Source organism: Loxodonta africana, chromosome 6, assembly GCF_030014295.1.
Source record: "Loxodonta africana isolate mLoxAfr1 chromosome 6, mLoxAfr1.hap2, whole genome shotgun sequence".
NCBI classification, from domain to species: domain Eukaryota; kingdom Metazoa; phylum Chordata; class Mammalia; order Proboscidea; family Elephantidae; genus Loxodonta; species Loxodonta africana.
Window position 1 is genome coordinate 81,641,846 of NC_087347.1, and position 22,190 is coordinate 81,664,035.

Consider the following 22,190-nt stretch of genomic DNA (forward strand, 5'->3'; position numbering starts at 1 on the left):
GAATCAACTCAATGACAACTGGTTTGGTCTTTTTTGTTTTAAATAATAATATATCTTGACTCAAAGATCTCGGGATGATTTTTGACAAATTTATAAGGTTGGCTTATTGAAAATTAGATTGAATGAGTAAAAATATGCAGTGCAGGACTAAAACCCACTGCCACTGAGTTGATTCCAACTCATAGCAACCCTATAGGACAAAGTAGAACTGCCCCGAAGTATTTCCAAGGCTGTTTTTAATCTTTATGGAAGCAGACTGCCACATCTTTCTCCTGTGGAGCAGCTAGTGGGTTCTAACCACTAACCTTTTTGGTTAGCAGCTGAGCACTTTAACCACTGTGAAACCAGAGTTTCCTGAAGGACTAAAAGCACTAGTTAATGTTCACAGCTTAAAAAAAAAAAAAAGCTTACTAGTAGAGAGACCGAATGATAGCCTGGTTGACTTTCTTATTCCCTCTCTATCACTTGCTTTCCTGTCATGCCTCTTGTTTATTGTAGGCAATTCTTATGCAAGAAGCTAAACGTAATTAAATGTGCAGGATGAAAAGATGGCACAGGCTCTGCTGGTACCCCCGGGACCTGAAAGCTTCCGCCTTTTTACTAGAGAATCTCTTGCTGCTATCGAGAAACGTGCTGCCGAAGAGAAAGCCAAGAAACCCAAAAAAGAGCAAGACAACGATGATGAGAACAAACCAAAGCCAAATAGTGACTTGGAAGCTGGAAAGAACCTTCCATTTATTTATGGAGACATTCCTCCAGAGTTGGTGTCAGAGCCGCTGGAGGACCTGGATCCATACTATATCCATAAGAAAGTGAGTGTTGATTTTATACTTCCTATAGCCTTTTTTTTGTTTGTTTTTTAAATTAAACAGTTAATATAATTTTCTGGGGCTTGTATATATACTGCACCGTATTTTTCCTCTTACTAAAGACTTCATAATAATCTTTATTTCCACTTACTTTAAGCATAGTATAATAAGCAGAAACATTTAAAAGAAGTCAATAGATGGCTACAGTGAAGAGGCATGAATAGATGACCAATTTCTAGTTTCACAGGAATTGAGATGGTTAAAATTAAAACTGACATCAACAAAGCAAAATATCTGCTATTGCTGACACATTTGAGCACATGGTAGACAAGAGAACAATAGAAATGCAAAAAAGAGTCAGGGGCAGGTATTATACTTCTTATTTTTGTGTTCTTGTTTTGGCTTTAGATTTCTTCAACAATAGATTCATATTTTAGAGGGTAATAAATAAGCTTCTATTTAGCTTAGGAGTCCCTGGGTGGTGCAAACGGGTAATGTGCTTGTAGTCCACCCAGAACGGCCTCAAAACACCAGTCATTGAAAACCCTGTGGAACACAGTTTTACTCTGACACACATAAGGTTACCATGAGTCAGAATTGACTGGATGTCAACTATTTGTTTTTAAATAGGAAGCTAAAACATTGTGAAGCATGTTCTCCCAGAGATTCTTTTTTTTTTTTTTTTCCTGTCCATTAACCTGGAATATAATTGGGAGTTTCTGTTCACCTTATTTAATTTGTCACAGGCTACATTCTGAAACACCTACATATTGTTAAAACATCACCCTGAGGAAAAAAAAAAATCAAGACTAGAAAACAAACTCAAGTTTTCTCCATCCACATATGACTCAAGTTACCAATTTTGACCATGTATCCCAAATGCTAAAATAACCATATATTTCTGTCAGAATTAACTTGTTTTGTAGTTAAACAAGATGCATGTTATAGGAAATATAAAAAATGGGTAATAGACTACTTTACGCTTTCTAATTGAATATTTTGGCATCTTATAATACTACAATTTATATTTCACATTCACAAACATAAAAACAGGTCTGTGTAAACTAAGGATAAATTGATATCACCATGAGTTGATTGCTTATAGGTAAAAGAAAATTTTGAACATCTTTATTAATTGAAACAAGCCCTTTTAAAAACAATGGCTCAAGAAATTGCCTTCTTTAAGCAAAATACAATTTAACTTTATAAGATTGGTGGTGGTGGTGTGTGCCATTGAGTTGATTCCAACTCATAACAACCCTACAGGACAGAGCATGACTGCAACATAGGGTTCCTTAGGCTGTAAATCTTTACAGAAGCAGATCGCCAAGTCTCCTCCTGCAGAGCTGCTGGTGAGTTTGACCTGCCAAACTTTCAGTTAGCAGTGCAGCATTTAACTGTCGTGCAGCCAGACCTTCTAACTTTATATCATTGGTAATGGCTAAAAGAAATGACAGTTAACCAATCAGACATGAAACTAGCCCCTGTTGCTCTAAAGCAGCACTTCTCAAACTTGCATGTACAGTCCATACACATCACTGGAGGATTTTGTTAAAATGCAGATTCTGATTCCGTAGGTCTGGGGATGAAGCCTGAGATCCCGCATTTCTGACTAGCTCCCAGTTGACACCATAGTGCTGGTACATGGGCCACGTTTTGGGTAGCAAAGCTCTAAAATACTTTATTTAAAGTCACAGAACTAATTTTAAAAAACAGGTTCTTTCTTTTCTGCTTTGTAGCTAGTTTCATGAAAAAAAATCAAAGGTGTTGCCGTTGAGTTGATTCCGCACATGGTGATTCCATGTGGTACAGAGTAGAGCTGCTTCATAGGGTTTTCTTGGCTGTAATCTTTATGGCAGTAGGTCTCCAGGCCTCTTTTTCCCCCAGCGCTATGAGTTGTAATTGACCCGACGGCAACGGGTTTGGTTTTAGTCAAGTGGAAACTGTTTACGCCACCCAGGGACATTAGTTTTATGAGGGGTGGTATTTAATATGTATTTATATAATTATAAGAATAATTTATTCCAGTAATTCAGTATTGAATTGATAAGGAAATTTTTGAAATTTAGTTACTGTATGATTTAACACACACACAATGATAATGGTGAGACATCCCCCAAGACACTGCGAAAATTTTTCCTTTGAGAAATATTGAGTCAAAGTTAATATCTGCAAAGATATCCTCTAAAGACAGGGGCATGGTTTATTTTGAAGTGATTAAAAGTTTTTGTTACTTAAATAAAAGAAGTCTCCTTAAGAAAGGGAGTTGATCAACTTGGAAGCATTAAGAAAAAAAACGGGGGAGAATAATAAAGATAAAATATTAGCATTTCCGAAGGGAGAGAAACCTTAGACAGACCTTTAGCAGGAGGACTGAAAGTCAAGGTCACTTCCTTCTGGAGAGAGCTACATGGTGCTTACTAACTAACCGTTCCCCATCATTTGACTAAGGAGGGCAGCTTGCTGGGATTCCGCCCTCAGCAAGGAACATTGTGATTATAATTTGTCTTTCCGTACAAATCTGCTTAAAGGAGAGAATGTGTTGATTGTGCTGATGAGATCACTGTAGTTCATGTGATAGTGGTATATCTCATTGTAAATGAAGACATTGACATCCTGATTTTATACATCAGATTTTTCAGCTTGTTCTCTGTGTGCTGACGAACTCGGTTTTAATTGCCTTCATGGAGGCGAGCCAGACCTGGACCCTGATTTATTATTAGTGATCTTGTCCCATCTTGGGAAACATCTAGCCAGCCTCCTAACAGTTAGCTTCACTGCTTTCCCTTAGTAACTATCTATAAGGATGAAAATTAAAGTGCTATTTTTTTTTTTCATTGAGGATAAAGGAAGTTTTTTGATTCCTAGGGTTGCTGTTGTTGTTGTTAGGTGCCATCAGGTCGGTTTCGACTCATAGCAAAGCTATGTACAACTGAATGAAACACTGCCCAGTCCTGCGCCATCCTCACAATCGTTGTTACGTTTGAGCCCATTGTTGCAGCCACTGTGTCAGTTCCTCTCATTAAGGGTCTTTGTTGCTGACCCTGTACTTTACCAAGCATGATGTCCTTTCCAGGGACTGATCCCTCCTGACAACATGACCGAAGTATATGAGACGTAGCTGGGAGTAGTTAGTTAGGAATAGTTAGTAGTTAATGTAAGTAAGTTAGGAATTAATGGAAGAAATGCTGGAATTTAAAAATGGAGCCCTGGTGATGCAGTGGTTAAAGCACTTGGCTGCTAACCAAAAGGTTGGCGGTCCAAACCCACCAGCTGCTCCATGGGAAAAAGATGTGGCAGTCTGCTTCCATAAAGATTTACAGCCTTGAAAACCTTATGGGACAGTTCTACTCTGTCCTACAGGGTCGCTGTGAGTCAGAATCAGCTCGATGGCATTGGGTTTTTTGGTTATGAAGTTTGTGTTAATTATATGGAATAATGCAAGTAAATGTCACTTTTAAAACTGTAAGGCATTATAGGAGTCCCTGGCTTGTGCACAGTTCAGCGCTCAACTACTAGCCAAAAGGGTGGCAGTTTGAACCCACCCAGAGGTACCTCAGAATACTGGCCTGGTGATCTGCTTCTGGAAGGTCACAGCCTTGAAAATCCTATGGAGCCCAGTTCTCCTCTGACATCCACGGAGTCATCATGAGTCAGAGTCAGAATCGACTTGATGACAGCTAAAAACAACAACAAGGCATTGTATACCTGTTTGCTGCCATTAATTAAGGATACATTTTACATAGTTAATTAGATGAGTAATATCATGATATATTTTTAATGGCATTTACCAGGGTAATAGCTTAAGAATAGTGACAGTAATAATAATAGCTAGCATTTTTTTTAATTCATACTGTGTCAGGCACTGTTTGAGTGCTTTAAGTGACATAAATCATTTGATATTCAAATAACCAGTGAGGCAAGTAATACTATTAGCTTCATTTTACAGATGGAGAAATGAAGCCCAAAATGGTCAAGTACCTTCCTCCAGGTCCTATTCCCATAAATGGTAGGTTCCAGTCAGTCAGCCTCCAGAACCAGAGCTCTTAACTACTAAATAAAACTATACCCACTGCCGTCGAGTCGATTCTGACTCATGGCGACCCTATAGGACAGAGTAGAAATGCCCCATTGAGTTTCCAAGGAGCGCCTGGCAGATTTGAACTACTGACCTCTTGGTTAACAGCAGTAGCACTTAACTAAACAATACTATACATGTTTTTTATTAATGCAGGCAGTCCCCAGGTTACGAATGTCCGACTCACGTACAACCTATAATTGTAAACCTACCCCATAAAGCCTATTATATTAGAAATTCAAAGAACAATGGTTCTTAATAACAAATGGGCATTACTTTGTGACACACATCAAAACATTATTATTATTGTCCCTGTATTATTATGTTAAAGATGTTTTAGTGTACCTGGAAGTGTTTCTTTAATGTTTTTATGCATAGAAAGGTACACTATATATATAAACATTTGACTAACTGGTGTTAGATATGAACCGTACCTAAATGTTGTGACTCGCATTCAAGTTTGACTTCAAGACCGATTTAGGAATGGAACTCATCCATACTCTGGGGACTGCCTGTACAATAAAAGGGAATGTTAAAAAATCAGTTGTGTCGTTTTTTAAATTCTCTGACTGAGGTGAACCTACCCTTTGTCTCCAGTAGTAAAAATTCTAGTGAACTCGTAAGGTATGCATTTATTTGGGAAAAAGAAGCAAGCGGCCTTGAAGAGTAGACAATAGCCAGTTTAACATACTGCCAGTTATAGCATTCCTGACCTTATTAGCAATATGTAGTGATTTTTTTTTTTTAAGTCACATCATTATTTTTCATTACTTGGAAACCAAACTTTGGAATTGGCGTTATGTATCCCTCCCCCAATCATTTCTCAGCCTCTCAGGTAATTTTCAGATTAGGTACATCTCTCAATAATAGCGGAGTCCCAAATTTCAAACTTCTTTTTTGTGATACCTTCACTATACAGGGACATAATTATGTTACTCCTCATTTCTCAGAACTCAAGGTTTTCTTTGTATCAGGTTGTTATTCTCCAGAAATAAGGTGGATTGTGTTCTTAAAGCCTGCTCTGTCCAACCAAAACAAAACCAAACCCATTGATGCTGAGTCGACTCTGACAACCTGTAAATTCAGTGAAGATGTCCTTGGCATGTCAGCTTTAATTCCACTAGTACCACCAAGGCTAATATTGCAGAAGGAGCAGAAAGTTCCAGGTTTAAAGAGTAAAAAATGTTCACTCTGCTTTTGGAGATCTTTCAGAACAAAATTCTCTGCAAATGTTGCAAGTATCAATTGCTTTTTTAAGGGAAATTATTTCAAAAAAACACATGAATAAACTCACCTTAAATTGTGGTGAACTTTTGTATGTTACTGCTGACACTGAATGTCTATACAGATCTACATTTTTTGACTAATAATATTAAATAATCTAATCCTATGAATTAAAAAAAAAAAAAACAACCCTTAATGCTTTTATGCTTCAAGAAGTCTTTCCAGTGTCAACTGTCCCTTGTGAATAATCCTGCTGCTAGTAAAGAAGAGTTTGCAAATGTGACATTTACAGAAAATGGTTGGTTAACTAATGGTTGGTTCCATGGTCTTAGACACAAAATGGCAAAGAGCAGAGAAAGTATTTTTCCTGCCCTTTATACTCACAATATAAATATTTCTACCTATTCAAATAGAGCTTTTTATCAGTGAACCTGAATGTATGGGGTCTAGCCCTTAGTTAAAGGGTGAAACATATTATTAAGTGAATGGATATATAAAATAGATGTCTTCAAGGTAAATGGCACCTTAAAGGTAAATCCATATTTAATTAAAAAAAGTATTTATTTGTAAACTGAGCTATTAAATAGTGTGGGGAAAAAAATGGAGAAAAAGTAGATTACAGGCTCTCTATGCTCAATGGCTTATAACAACTTCTGGCCTAGTTCTCAGAAGAACAAAACCTACAAGTAAATTGCTACTTGACTATAATTACAAGCAACATGTAAATGAGTGCAAATTAATATACTAAGACTTACTGGTAAAGGAAAACAATTAGGGAGTGATCAAAAGGCAGTGTGATTTATCTGGAAAGACATGATGGAGGAGGTGATTTTGATGGCTAAGGACATTTCCAGAGAGCAGGGATTCTTAACCCTGGCTGCACACTAGAATCACCTGAGGGGATTTTTTTTTTTTTTTTTAATATCCATGTTTATGCCCTGGTGACACAGTGATTAAGAGCTAGGGCTGCTAACCAAAAGGTCAGCAGTTCGAGTTCACCAGCTGATCCTTGGAAACCCTATGGGGCAGTTATACTCTGTCCTATAGGGTTGCTATGAGTCAGAATCAGGTTTATGTTTATGCCCATCCTTCAGAAATTCTGAATTAATCTGGGCTGGGAACCAATATACTGGCAATTTAAAAATCTCCCCAGGAGGAGATTCAAATAGGCAGTCATGACTAAGAAACAATGATATAATAGTGGGTCATTCTAAGTGGAAACTTACTGTGAGGTGAAATGGGAGGGAGTTTGCGTTAGATGACCTCTTAGGTACCACTTCACTCTAGGATTCTTTAAAACTCATTATTTTCAGTGTCACAGAGGGGGAGATTGACAGATTATGTGTGTGATTGGCCAGTGCATTGAATTGGCTAGAGCAGAAATGCCTCTGATAGGATAAAATAAAAGATGATCCTAGAGAGATGTGGCAGGTAGTCACTGGGTAGCTAGCTTAAATGCTAAATTGATGATCGTAGATTTCAGATCATAGGATTTTACATACAAAATGCCTTGAGAAATGATGTATTTTAGCCTAAGTTTCAGTGCAGCTGCCCCTTCTCAGTGTTACAAGCATATCTATAGACTCAGCAAAACCAGGTTATTGGTTTCAACACAGGGAGAAATACTACGGGAACAATAGAAAGCCATCATAAATTAGGAGTTAAAAGGTTTGATGTATTTAAAATATTTACAAAAGATTATTTATAGCAGTATGTAAAGAATAATTTGAAGAGTTACCAAAACTGGAGACAGATGGAAAGCTTTAATTAGATTTGGAATCTGTAAAGCTGCCTTACAACTTGGTAAAAAAAAAAAAAAAAAAAAAATTGTGTAGGACCATTAGTTTGTATCAGTAAGTTGGAACCTTAGAGACAGATTAGAAAATAGTAAGTCATATCTTTATTTATAGCTATATGTTAACTTAGGGGAGAAACATCTGACATCTTTATAGTTATGATATACCAACTGGCTTAAACAAACTAGTTTGAACAAACCAGGTAAAAAAAGTTCTTCATGTATGTAAACTCTTCAGATAAGCCACATGTCTAATTTAGTAATTCCTTTCTCATGTTTCTTTTTCAGACCTTTATAGTATTGAATAAAGGGAAGGCAATTTTCCGATTCAGTGCCACCTCTGCCTTGTATATTTTAACTCCGCTAAACCCTGTTAGGAAAATTGCTATTAAGATTTTGGTACATTCATATCCTTTTCATGTGAATTGTCTAAATGCCATTTCTAACAGTTGGTTTTAAAGAAAATGCCATTCTTATTTTTAAACATTTATAATATTCTTTGAAATAGTGGTAGCATTGTTAGTTTAATTTGTGCTTATTGGTTTTCTGCTATTTATAAGAAGTTTATTATAGAATGACTATTATGACTTGTAATAATAAAACTTGTAACCATGATTGTGATTCTATAGATGAAACCCATTTGGGTAGTAGAAACAATAGCAGATCTCCCTCAGACTTTTTAACCCCAGGTGGATCACACATAACCGCTGCTTAGGAAACATGTCTGTGGGTGTTGGTATTATCATCTGTATTATCAAATGCTTGAACTTTTGTGCCTTAATTGGTTCTGTGTCTCTAGCACCTGGCTCATTCATTAATTCATTCTTTTGGTAAATATTTATTAAGCTCCTATAATGTGCCTCTGTATCTGGTTTTTAATATATATTAAAAAATTGCTGAACTTCAAACTGTAACAATGACAGTGAAAAAGTGTATGTAAAAGGGCTGAATTGGTGTGGATTATAAGAAATTTCTCATATGAGTAATGATAAAATAAAAAAGATCTTCTAAGTCAATGTTCAGGAATGAACATTGTATAAAGGCAGTTTCAAAAGTGATAAAGGAGCCTAGATGAAAAGTGAACGAATAGATGGGCAAGCAGTTGATTAACTTAGAGGCAGGGCGAATGGTTCTAGTAACTTTTCCAGATACATTTGGATTCTCTCATTCTGTGGCTTGATGCTGGAAAGTATTCACACTTTAAAATAAAAGATTTACCTCAAAATAAAGATAAGCTCCCTTGCAGTGAAGTCTGGATTGAGATTGCATGAAAAATTATACGTTTTATTCTCAGAAAGGCTTCAGAATTAGTATGTAACTATAGAATGGTTCAGGTATGGTGTGGACTCGGCACAGGAAGATAACTAGATGACTTGTTGAATTTCCCCACAGACTAAAGTGAAAATAAAAAGGCAGAAATAATACTAACTTACCAGCAAAAATAGTAACTCCCTTTATTCTTGTGTTGTAAACCCTAAAAGAACAAGTTACATCACTATGAAGCTACTTGAGCCTCTTTCTATGGAATTCTCAGCTATACAAGAAAAAAATATATATAACAATGTAATCTTTAATATACTGGGCTACACATATGGCTATACATTTATATGTTATACTCATTAACCTTTTGTGAGTCAATGGAAATTTTAAATTATATCTGCAATACAACTTTACACTTACATCATACAATGAATTTACTATTCAATTGTCATTTCTCTTGCTGTGCTGTTTCAGCAACTGATTGGAATGCAGAGTAATCCCGTTTACTTCAGGTAGAGCTCTTTCTCAATTAAATTCAGTTTTGTGAAGATATGACATAAAAAGAAAAAAGAGTGTACTAAGAATATATGACTACCTTTGAAGTTTCTTATTCATTTTACCATTGTTTTAAAACAAGTAAAACTAATTTCACAGTTAACCTATATTAATTGATACTTTTTTTTTTTTGGTATTGGATAAGTTGAAATAGCCATGATAATGTACTGGCATTTTATTCCTTAACTATAATCTACTTTATTCAGCATGCTTATCATGTGCACTATTTTGACCAACTGTGTATTTATGACCTTGAGCAACCCTCCAGACTGGACAAAGAATGTAGAGTAAGTAGGAATGACTTCTTGGAATGAGAAATGCACACTCAAATTCTCTAGCAATTTCCTTATATTATGGTCTGACTTAAGGTTTCCACTTTTTGAAGTCAGGCTAAACACTTCTGTCTAAGAAAATATTCCATAATATGAAAGATGACAAGGGTACTTCTTTGGGGGAGTTTTTCTTCAATGAGGTAAGTATTTTTTCAAGAAATTCAATGATAATATCTGCTTAAGAAAGGTTGTAAGTTAGTATATGCCAGCTGGTAAACTAAACCAATCATTTAGCGCACAAGTTAAGGCTCAATCATAGTCATGTATGTTGAATATAATACAATGACTATTCGAGTAATTTGATGAATTAAATTATTATTTTATTTTTTTAATATATTACTATTGTTATAGTAAAACAGATTTAGGTGTTTAGCTCTATAGGATTATATTAGACATTTTGGTTATATGTTTTACTGTTATATTTAGGAAAAACACATTTATTTGTTTGAGGTATTTAGATGTCTGGGTTATATTTGGATAGGTAGGTTATCTAGACACAGCATGTATGCTAAAACACCATAGATGTGTTCTGTAAAAGAATAAAATGTCTTCTGCAAAACTGTGCTTAAAATAATAGGGCTTAAGGGGAAAAATAATCAAGGGTAGATCACTCAAAACTAATGAAACTTTGTAACCAGGGCAATAATAAAAACAATAACAACCCCAAATTAAAAAAAAAACACTGACCCAGTTAAACCTCTACCAACATTTGCATCTAAAATCACAGCTTCCATGGAAGAAAGACCTGGTGATCTGCTCCCTTAGAGATGACAGCCTAGAATACCCTACAGGGCAGTCCTGTGTTGTTACATGGGGCCGCTATGAGTTGAAAATTGACTCTGGCACCTAACAACAGCAACAGACCTTTGCTGCCTTAGATCTGAGCTTCACCTTTTCTCCTTTGGGATGGAAGCCCTGGGAGCATTTGTATGATGCCTTCAAAATAAAACACTTGATTCAGTACTTTAATGTAAGAAGAAAGGTCTAAGAGCAAGTAGTTCTTGAGGACACTAAGTCAGCCCCTGTTTGAACTAAAAGAAGGCATTTCTGTTGATTTTTAGCATTAGTAATAAGGTCTTTTTTTATTGCTAAGGGTTTTCTCTTCAAGTATGAGAAAACTTCCCTTGATTATTTCAAAACATCAATATACTGGGCAAAATTGTGCACAAATTTATGCAATTTCTGCATCATGACATTATTCCCTTATTTGTCAGTCAAGTACGAGATTATTTGTGTCAAAGAAACATATTTTATCATAGAACAGAATGTGTTTAGGTGATACAGGCTCTTTTCATATAGTATAATACAATGACCAGGTATTTGAGTGTTTTGGTGAAAAAAAATTTTTTCTAGTTTTTAGTATGCTGTTTTTATTGTTACATATATATTTTAAAACTAACACCCTATGAGAGATAAGATCATGACAAACACTACCCGCTTTTATTTCCAACTGTTTTATGTATTTATGTGAGAATTTACTGCACCACTTGTAGACCATTATTTGTCAGTGATTTAATAGGTTAAAGTTTTTTTAATAGTAGCTTAAAAATGCTCCTTCAAAATTATTGTGATAAAGAATCCAGTTCTTATGTTGAGGCAAGTTATTAATAGAACTCGTAGTTATGATTTGTAAGCTAACAAATGGACATAGCTATATAAAACATTCCCTATGGGCTTTTTCCAGTGGAAATTATTAAAGCACTTAAAAACCAAACCAAAAACCAAACCTGCTGCCGTTGAGTCCATTCCGACTCATAGCGACCCTATAGGACAGAGTAGAACTGCCCCATAGAGTTTCCAAGGAACAGTTGGCGGATTTGAACTGCTGAACTTTTGGTTAGCAGCCAAGCTCTAAACCACTATGCCACCAGGGGACCATTAAAGCACTTAAACATATAAAAATATTATTTACTTGTATAGCATCATTAAGAGATAAAGGGGACAATTGAATATTTAAGTCTCTCTTCTTAAAGAAATAGTGTTAACTTAGAGATGATTATCTTCATTAGAAAAATAGCCTTTAAAAATATTTTCAAAGTGCATTTTTCAGTTGGAAAACTTTGCACAGGTTTCCTGATCAATTACGTCTAGCCACTTAAGTGCAAGGCAGTAGAAATATGCAAAATACTAGCAGTTATTGCTTAAAAAAAAAAAGGCTCAAGGAAAGAGAAAATAAAGTCATCCTGAGATGAAAACAATAGTCATTGATAAGATGAGAAAAAGTACCTGTATGAAGGTATGGCATACACAAAATGGCCTGAGGAACATTTTATATAGGGAGGGTAGCATTATATAAGGAAAGATACTCCTATAGACATGATAATTACAGGAAAAAAACCTGTGACATGGACAAAATCTGCAGCAGGATTAGGAGCTGAGTTGGGGAAGAGTCGTGAAAGATCAAGGTCCCCTGACACCCACTTACGTGCTCAATCTTGTTTGTTAACAGACACTTTTTAACACCTGCTCTCTCTCTTCATTGGAAAGCTCTCAACACTCACCATATACTCCAAATATCCCCACAAATTTACTTTTCCAAAAACAAGAATAGGAGTAGGGACTGTAGTCTTACTAACAATAACTCTACAGGTAGCTTAAAATTGCCTTAGCATAGACCAACGGCACTAGCCAGTACTATAGTAAACATAACACACACGTGAGGTGTCTCTTACAGCCTTTCATGAGGCCAGCTATCTCTCCAAGCAGAAGGCGTGGTGATTATATTCAATACAAAAAGATCCAAACTGAAACACAAGTAAACATAAGCTTTGTTTGTGAAATAAAATATATCTCTTCCTACTAAAGTCAGCTATTAAGAAGACTTTGAGATTATAATTATTCCTCATTGTATCAACTGAGTTGTTGGAAAAAAAGAAGCGGAATGCAATGATGTGAAGATCTCTGCATAAATTTTCCCCTGATTTCTTTGTTGCCTCATATGAGAGAAATGTCTGCAGAAAACATGTCAAAAATCACTACCCTAACTTTTTCACATGTAAAATACTAGGAGGCTGGAAAATACAATGAATTTTAATAAGAGAAAATCAAATCTTTGTGGCTTGGGTGAAGTACTCTGAAGAATAAACTTAAATTATACTTTTTGAGAGAACATAATATTGGAAAACAGGTACTTTCAACTACTTCTGGAAGAAACAGAAACAAATAATTTATATTGTCAATATTCAGAGGAAAGAAATCTAGAAAATGTACTAAATCACACAGCAAATGGAAAAGTCCTCCACCATTCTGGAGACTGAAATCTGAATTTGAGCAAGGTTAAATCATTGGTTCAACTGCATTGCATTAGTAGCTAATGCAATGTTAGATTCAGGAATTTTGTTTTATCCCTGAATTCTGATAATTGTGTAATCACACATATAAAATACTACAGAACTAAAATATTTCTTCTGATTATAGATAGATGAATAGACAGCTAAACAGACAGATACAAGTTGATCTTTCTAAGTAGAGAGAAGCAGTTTTATTAACTCTGTGAGTCTTAAAAATCAAAGAAAGCTGAGAAGTATATTTTCTAGATTATAAATGTAAAATATTTCTGAAAATAAGTCTGATCACCAAGAAAATGTGAACGAAATATTTCATTTAATAAAGGAATCTAAGAAATGCTGCCTCTAGAGCTGTGCTATCCAATAAGATTGGTACTAGACACTTGAAATCTAACTAGTCTCAATTGTTGAAATAAAAATATTTTGGATACAATGGTTCAAATAAAATATAACAAAATTAAATTCTTACTTTTTTATGGGCTACCATAAGTTTTAAAATTACATGTGTGTCTTGTATTATGTTTCTATCAGACAGCGCCTCTCTAAAGGTTCAAGCTTGATGATACCCATAAAATATATGACACTATTAATCTAAACATAGTTAAACAAGACTACGTTCATTTGGTATACAATATTTTGTCATCAGTTTAACTCTTTACTAAGGTTTGCAAGATTAATTAAACTAGAAGATTCTTTGGTAAGTAGGAATAAAGAACAAGGTTGTAGCAAACTGAAAAATTGAAAAAGTATAGGATTGGCTGTATTTGAAAATAATTTTAACAGTTTAAGTAAAATTGTTAACTTTCACTTGAATGCTTTTCCTAGGTACACATTCACAGGAATCTATACCTTTGAGTCACTTATAAAAATCTTGGCAAGAGGGTTTTGCTTAGAGGATTTTACATTCCTTCGGGATCCATGGAACTGGCTGGATTTCAGTGTCATTGTGATGGCGTGAGTATTTTTGAAAACTTAAAAAACTCAGTGGATGAAAACAGTTGCAGCATAAATCAGGTTGATAGGGCATATTTTAAGTGTAGGATTTTCTTGTTAGCCAAGTTAACCACGTACCTCAGACATTTTGAAAATATAGAGTATATATTGCAAGGTAAATGAACCATAAATGGAATTACTTTCTCTTCATCAGAACGAAGTTATTCATTGACTATGGTTTAATGGCTCCAACTGTACCTTGATTAGTTTTGCAAACAAACTTGCTCATATCAGTGAAAATTACATTGAAAAAAAGCAACAGAATTTATTCCATAAAAGCACCTCTCAGTGTATGGCTCCCTGAAGTCTATTGCAGTTCTTGTTAAACTCAAGGGGCCCATGTGCTAAACCAGCATTAATTCTTTATTTAGTATAAACTTTGCCAAAACTATCAGTAACTCTGATTTAATTCTACAGGTATGTAACAGAATTTGTAAGCCTAGGCAATGTTTCAGCTCTTCGAACTTTCAGAGTCTTGAGAGCTCTGAAAACTATTTCTGTAATCCCAGGTAAGAAGTGACTGATGTAAGGTGGTAGGCCCCTAATATCTCCAACTTTTCTTGTGTGTTATTGTGTTTGTGTGTGAACTCCCTATTACAGATATGTGACAGAGTTTGTGGATCTGGGCAATGTCTCAGCGTTGAGAACATTCAGAGTTCTCCGAGCATTGAAAACCATTTCAGTCATCCCAGGTGAGAGCGAGGTTAAACACCGAGGCTGATTTTAAATACACTGCAATAATATTGAGGTCGAAATCACGCTTATAACATTAGCCTTATTGCTTAGTATTCTTGTTAGTCAAATTCCAGAATGCCAAATGATGCTTCAATGACAGCTCATTTCCTAAAATTTTAGACATGACACGCTTATTTATAAAGTCAGCCTTTGAGTTTAACAGATAATTGCATGAGACATCTATAAAAAGTACTAGTTTTGCTCTCGTTTCCTTTTTTTTTTTGCATTTCTGATGTAAAGTTTTCTCTTGTGTATTCAGAAAAAGCATACTACCATGGCTTTACTAATTGATCTGGATTTTATACTCACTGTAGATCTATTTTGAAAATGGATCTCCTTTTATAAAGGAAAAAAGGTTATTACTGAGCAGCATAGACATAGAATTTTTACTATCTAAAAATTATTTTCTCCTCTAAATCACTGCTACTTGGAGGCTAGTATAAAGAATGAGTTGGAGGAAAATAGCCTTATGAAACACGAAATCTGAAATGAAAAATAACTGCAAGTTTTTCACATTTTCATGACAGTACATAAAACCAAAAAAAAAAAAATTCCTGCCTAGAAATTTAAACATTCATATTGAATCTCTGGTAAGCACACTGTTCATAAATGAAACCTGCTCTTCATCTATTTTCGAAACCATCCAGCTATCCATAATGCTTTGCTGTCTAAATAGCCAAACAATCATTTGTGGGGGAAAGGAGAATGCGTGTGTGTAATAAAAAGAAATTGTGTTTATGGCACACTTTCTAAGCTGACCTATTGTTCTCTTCTCAGGTTTAAAGACCATTGTGGGGGCCCTGATCCAGTCAGTGAAGAAGCTCTCTGACGTCATGATCCTGACTGTGTTCTGTCTGAGTGTGTTTGCTCTAATTGGGCTGCAGCTGTTCATGGGCAACCTGAGGAATAAATGTTTGCAGTGGCCCCCAAGCGATTCTGCTTTTGAAACCAACATCACTTCCCACTTTAATGGCACAATGGATTCAAACGGGACATTTGTTAATGTGACAATGAGCACATTTAACTGGAAGGATTACATTGATGATGACAGTAAGAAGTACTGCTACATTATGTTAATCTTCATGTTGCTGAACAAGTTTGCCACTATAAATAGGCCATCTCTGTAAATATATTTTTATCGATGTCCACTTTAGAAATAAGTGAGACGGCCAAATACTCATTTATTCATATTGTGAATAGGAATAAATTAATTAAGTTTTTCTTTATATTAACAGGTCACTTTTACTTTTTGGATGGACAAAAAGACCCTTTACTCTGTGGAAATGGCTCAGATGCAGGGTAAGGAAAACTTTTCTTTTATTTTTAAAGATGCGTAACACTTTGCAAAAAGCCAGGTAGGAAAAAATACAGAAGGCTACCCCCTAACATGTATATGATACAGTGTGGTGCTGTCTACCTAGGAAATGCCTTCTTTGCCTTACTGGACTGCCACTGGTCCTAAAATCAGTCATTAAAATTGTCCCTTACGGTGAAGAAATTTTCTCCAGAATTTCACAGTTAAGATGACCCTGAAATATTGCTCCAAAGCGATGAGGCCCATAATTTGTCTCTTCTGTAAACACATCAGAGCTGTTGGGGAAATACAGGGAAGGAACACAAGATGGGCACACTTTTGGCTGGTGTGAGTGTGTACTGACAGGATGAGTTTTGTTGTGGCTAGAAAAGATCAAGAATATAATATGCTTTCCAGGGGGCAAGCTCAGAGGGGAAACTGGAGATTTCAGCATTTTTTTTATAATTCATTTTATTTTTTTGTTGTTGTTGAGAATATACACTACAGAACATATACCAATTAAACAGTCTCTACATGTACAATTCAGTGACACTGATTACATTCTTCAAGTTGTGCAGTCCTTCTCACCTTCCTTTTCTGAGTTGTTCCTCCCCCACTAATATAAACTCACTGCCCCCTAAGTTTCCTATCTAATCTTTTGAGTTGCTGTTGTCAGTTTGATCCCATATAGATATTTAAAAAGCACAATTCTCAAGGCAGACATTCTTTACTAGTTAAATTACGTTTTGGTTTTAAGAAGACTTCAGGGGATATTTTTTTTGAGGTCTAAAGCTTATCTCAGGGCAACAGTTTCAAGGGTTCATCCAGCCTTCATGGCTCCAGAAAGTATGGGTTCCATGAGAATTTGAAATTCTGCATTTTTTCCCCCTTTGATCAGGATTCTTCTATAGAATCTTTGATCAAAATGTTCAGTAATGGCAGCCAGACACCATACAGTTATTCTGGTCTCATGGCAAAGGAGGCAGGTTATTCATGGAGGCAATTAGCTGCACATTGCATTTACTCTTCCTATTCCTAACTCTCCTTCTTCCTCTGTTGCCCCAGGTGAAGAGACCAATTGTTGTGCTTTAGATGGCTGCTTGTAAGCTTTTAAGACCCCAGGCACTACACGATGAATCACATTGATTAAGGGCAGGGTTCCACCGCTGATTAATGTAATTGCTGTCAATAAGTTGTACACCTGTAAAAAGTTGAACTGGCAAAAGTTAACCTTGGTGGAAGGGAAAGACAACACACAATATATGGGAAGTCAGCACAACTTGAACAAGGCAAACTCATAGAAGCTTCCTAGACACATCCAAACACCTTGAAGGACTGAGTCCCTGAGGCTGAGGGCTGGGAACCATGGCTTCAGGGGACATCTAGGTCAATTGGCATAATATAGTTCATAAAGACTATGTTCTACATCCTACTTTAGTGAATAGCATCTGGGGTCTTAAAAGTTTACAAGTGGCCATCCCATCTGGAGCAAAGGAGAAAGAAGAAAACCAAAGACACAAGGAAAATATTAGTCCAGAGTACTAATGGACTGCATGAGCCACAGACTCCACCAGCCTGAACCCAAAAAGAACTAGATGGTGCCTGGCTAACAACACCGAACACTCTGACAGGGAGCCCCCCCAACAGAGGATCCCAGACAGAGAAGGAGAAAAATGTAGAACAAAATTCAAATTCACAAAAAAGACCAAACTTACTGGTCTGACTGTGACTAGAAGAACCCCCAAGACTATGGCCCCTGGACACAATGCTAACTTGGAACTGAAGCCACTCCCAAAGACTACCTTTCAGCCAAAGATTAGACAAAAAATGACACACATGAGGCATGTGCTTCTTAGTTCAATCAAGTATGCAAGACCAAATGGGCAGTTCCTACCCAAAAGCAAAGACAAAGAAGGAAGGAAGGGAAAGGAAAACTGGACAAATGGACACAGGGAACCAGAGGTGTAAAGGGAAAGGGGGAGAGTGCTGACACATTGCAGAGATTGCAAGCAATGTCACAAAAGAGTTTGTGTATAAATTTTTGAATGAGAAACTAAGTTGTGCTGTAAACTTTCACCTAAAGCACACAAAAAAATTAAAAAACAGCTTAACTGGCAAAAGTTGTGTGATAGATATATTTATAACAGTGACAAAAGACAACAAAAAACAATGACAAAAAAAATAAAGAGTAGCTGCTGAGGCTGCTTATGTACAAACAAACACCTCATGGGATTTGATTCCTTGGTTTGGAGGTTTAGAGTCATCGTTTCATGGGACATCTCAGTTAACTGGACTTCAGCATTCTTATCTTAAATAGCACGAAGACCTACGTGTAAAGGAGCCATGGGGCACATGTATGCCAAAGGCGTATCCAAGTCTGAATCTACATATTTGACAGATTTATTTTGTTCACATTCTATAATCCGGCTAGTCTATCACAGTTAACATACTTCCAAGAATATTGTAAATTTTATTTTAAAACAAGGTATATCAAGAACTTTTTTAAGAATCAAGGAATAGCAAGAACAACTCTTAGGTCATAGAACATCAACATATTCTGAGGTCTTCCAAAAAATGAGAAACTGGTGTAACCATGAAAACCTAAGGGTGTTAATGAAAATGTATACTAGTCATATAGTGGGCACTTTGGCAAAAAGTTTTTCCTGATAGTTCTTCCAGCTTTTGTTAGGAGATGGTAGTAGCAAAGGGCATAGGTTCTGGAGTTCATATACACCTGGATTCAAATCCTACTTCTACCACTTACAAACTCTTTGACCTTGGAAAGGTATCCTAATCTCTCTGCACTTCAGTTTACTCATCTCTAAAATGGGGAAAGTAATACAATCTCTCTCTTAGTGTTGTTGTGATGATTAATTATTTAATACACATAAAGCACTTGAACTAGCACCTGGTCAGTCATAAGAGTTTCTTGCATTTTAACTACTACTTTTATTATTATGGTTACTGTAAAAGCCCAGATAAAATTGTGTGTAAGGTTGGTTAATGTATACTTTATCCTTAGTAAACCTTAATAATCACTCCCATTTATGGATTATGCCACTATCATTTAAGTAATTTTCATGGTAAAATTGACAGCCACTCTATTGTTAAATATCAAATAAAATTCTATAGAAATCTACTCAATTTCAATACTTAGTATAAATCCACAGTAAACAAGATAGCATAGTATTGGCAAAAGGATAAATACATAGATCAATGGAACAGACTAGAGAGCCCAGAAATAGTCACAAACAAATAGAGCCAACTGATTTTTGACAAAGGAACAAATTCAAATCAATGGGGAAAGGATAGACTTTTCAACAAATATTTCTGGAATGATTGGAGATATATATGAAGAAATATGAACCTAGATACAGGTCTTACATCTTATATAAAAGTTAACTTAAAATGAATCATAGATCTGAATGTAAATTAAAAAGCTATAAAACTTCTTGGAGAAAATAGAGGAGGGTAAAATCTACATGACCTTGGGTTTAGTGATAAGTTTTTAAATACAACACCAATAGCACAATCTATGAAAAAAAAAATTAATAAGTTGGACTTCAGTAAAATTAAAAATAAGTTTTGCTTGCAAAATACACTGTTAAGAGAATGAAAAGACAAGTCACAGACTAGTAGAAAATATTTTCACAACAGATATCTGATGAAGAACTTGTATCCAAGATATACAAAGAAACAATAAGAAAACAAACCCAGTTACAAAATAGGCAAAAGATATGAATAGACACTTGACTAGAGATGATATATAGACGGAGATTAAAAATATTAAAAGATTCTCAATATCATTTCTCATTAGGGAATGATGAATTAAAACAACAATGAGATACCACTATGCACTTATTAAAATGCCTTAAAAAATAAGTGGAACAGTAGGAACTTGCATTTACTGCTGGTGGGAAAGCAAAATGGTATAGCCATTTTGGAAGGCAGTTTGGCAATTTCTTACAAAGTTAAACATAGTGTTACCATATGAACTATCAATTGAGCTACTAGGTATTTATCCAGCTGATTTGAAAACATGTCCACACAAAACCATGCAAATGACTGTTTATGGCAGCTTTATTCATAATCTCCAAAAACTGGAATCACCTTCAGTAGGCTAATGGATAAACAAACTGTGGTATATCCAGACAATAGAATATTACTCAGTGATAAAAAGAAATGAGCTACCAAGTCACAAAAAGACATTGATGAATTTTAAATGCATATTACTAAGTGAAAAAAAAAATCCAAAAAAGCTACAAGCTACATACCGTATGAATCAGGATTGAGGGAGTTGAAGAGGTGAAGACAGAGGATGCCTTAGGGTGGAGGAACTATTCTGTATGATACTGTCACGGTGAATATAAAACGTTAAGTATTTGTCAAAACTCATAGAAATTCACAGCACAAAGAATGAGCCTTAATTATGCAAAGTTTTATGAATTCATTTGTGAGACTGGGAGATCCCAAATTGGAATATAGAATATGACAGAAGATTCTAAATATATTATAAGTGTATGAAACAACCCCACTGAAGGAGGTGGAGAAATAAGATACTGGCCTAAATAACTTTGGAAATGAGTAGTCTGTAAGACTAAGACAAAAAAAACTATGCTCTCTTTGGTAAAGTTGTTTTCCATGGCATTACGGGTTAACAATTTTGAAATAACTATGATGCCTGGGACCCTAGTGCCTGGGTGGTTAAGAGCTCAGCTGCTAACCGAAAGGTCAGCAGTTCAAATCCCCCAGCCACTCTGTGGAAACCCTATGGGGCATTTCTCTCCTATAGGGTTGCTATGAGTTGGAATTGACTAAACCAACGTGTTTGGTTTTTTTTTTTTTGGATAGGCATGCCTATTGGAATTGAGCAATTAAGTAAATCAATGGTACATGTTAGGAGCCAGGTTTCTTACTGTTGGAGTGGGAGGTTAAGATAAGCAAGGGAAGGAGTCCAGAATGATCCACATGGTAATAGATTAGGTTTGGAGAAATCAGTACAAACTCACATTTAATTTAATCTAGACAGAGATAGTTATATATAGGAATACTTTCCACACATACATAGGTTACACGCATACAAGTGTGAATATATGTGAGTTAGTGTACACACATATATCTCCTTGCTCTGTGGGCCACTACGGTCTAGAAGCAATGACACCCCAGTAGCAACAAACAGAGCTAGCACCCAGATCTTGATTTTACAATACCATTCTCCAATAAAAGGAACCAGGGGGCTTTGGAGAAATGGCTGGTTTTAGGCCTGGAGTAAGAAATATACAGTGTGAATCTGGAGTATCTTGTAATGCCAGAAAGTTAAGAGAGTACTAAAACAAAAGCCAAACACACACATCCATGGTTATTTCAAAAGAATATGGTAGCAAACTCAGAAAGCTCCCAGTGACTAAAGCTGGAACAATCTGAGCAACAACAACATTATAATTGGATTACAGTCCAAAGTTATAAAATAAATTCCACAAGTATACACTGATATAATTAAATGATTGAATAAATACATAAATAAGGGAGAATAGACAAATCTCCTGTGCAAAAAAAATTCCAAGTTATTTATGTAGGTACTCCACCATTAGATGATGGATCTTAACTCTCCATTCTTTAAACGCAGCTGCTTATAGTGCCTTTCTTCCCAAAAATGCAGTGGGAACAGGGAGGAGGGAGAGAGTAACTTTACCATGGAGAAACCTGACAAACACTACTTCAAGCCAGATGACAAAGGTTAACGTCAACAGTGATAATCATACTGATAGCATGTGCCCTTGATATGATGTAATGAAAATGACATTTTACCTCTGTGGTCTTCCTCCGCA

General features: G+C 35.7%; 1 protein-coding gene across 1 annotated transcript in view; it reads left to right on the plus strand.

The window, feature by feature from the left end:
- The first annotated feature begins 439 nt into the window (after positions 1-439).
- The window catches only part of LOC100674781 (sodium channel protein type 3 subunit alpha), an 88,132-nt gene continuing 66,381 nt past the window's right edge, over positions 440-22,190 (plus strand). Inside the window, exons 1-7 of the mRNA XM_064287047.1 lie at positions 440-812; positions 8,195-8,313; positions 9,919-10,008; positions 14,166-14,294; positions 14,751-14,842; positions 15,846-16,118; positions 16,304-16,367. Coding sequence (XP_064143117.1) covers positions 549-812; positions 8,195-8,313; positions 9,919-10,008; positions 14,166-14,294; positions 14,751-14,842; positions 15,846-16,118; positions 16,304-16,367 — 1,031 coding nt within the window. The 5' untranslated portion in view covers positions 440-548. The remainder of the gene's footprint in view (positions 813-8,194; positions 8,314-9,918; positions 10,009-14,165; positions 14,295-14,750; positions 14,843-15,845; positions 16,119-16,303; positions 16,368-22,190) is intronic.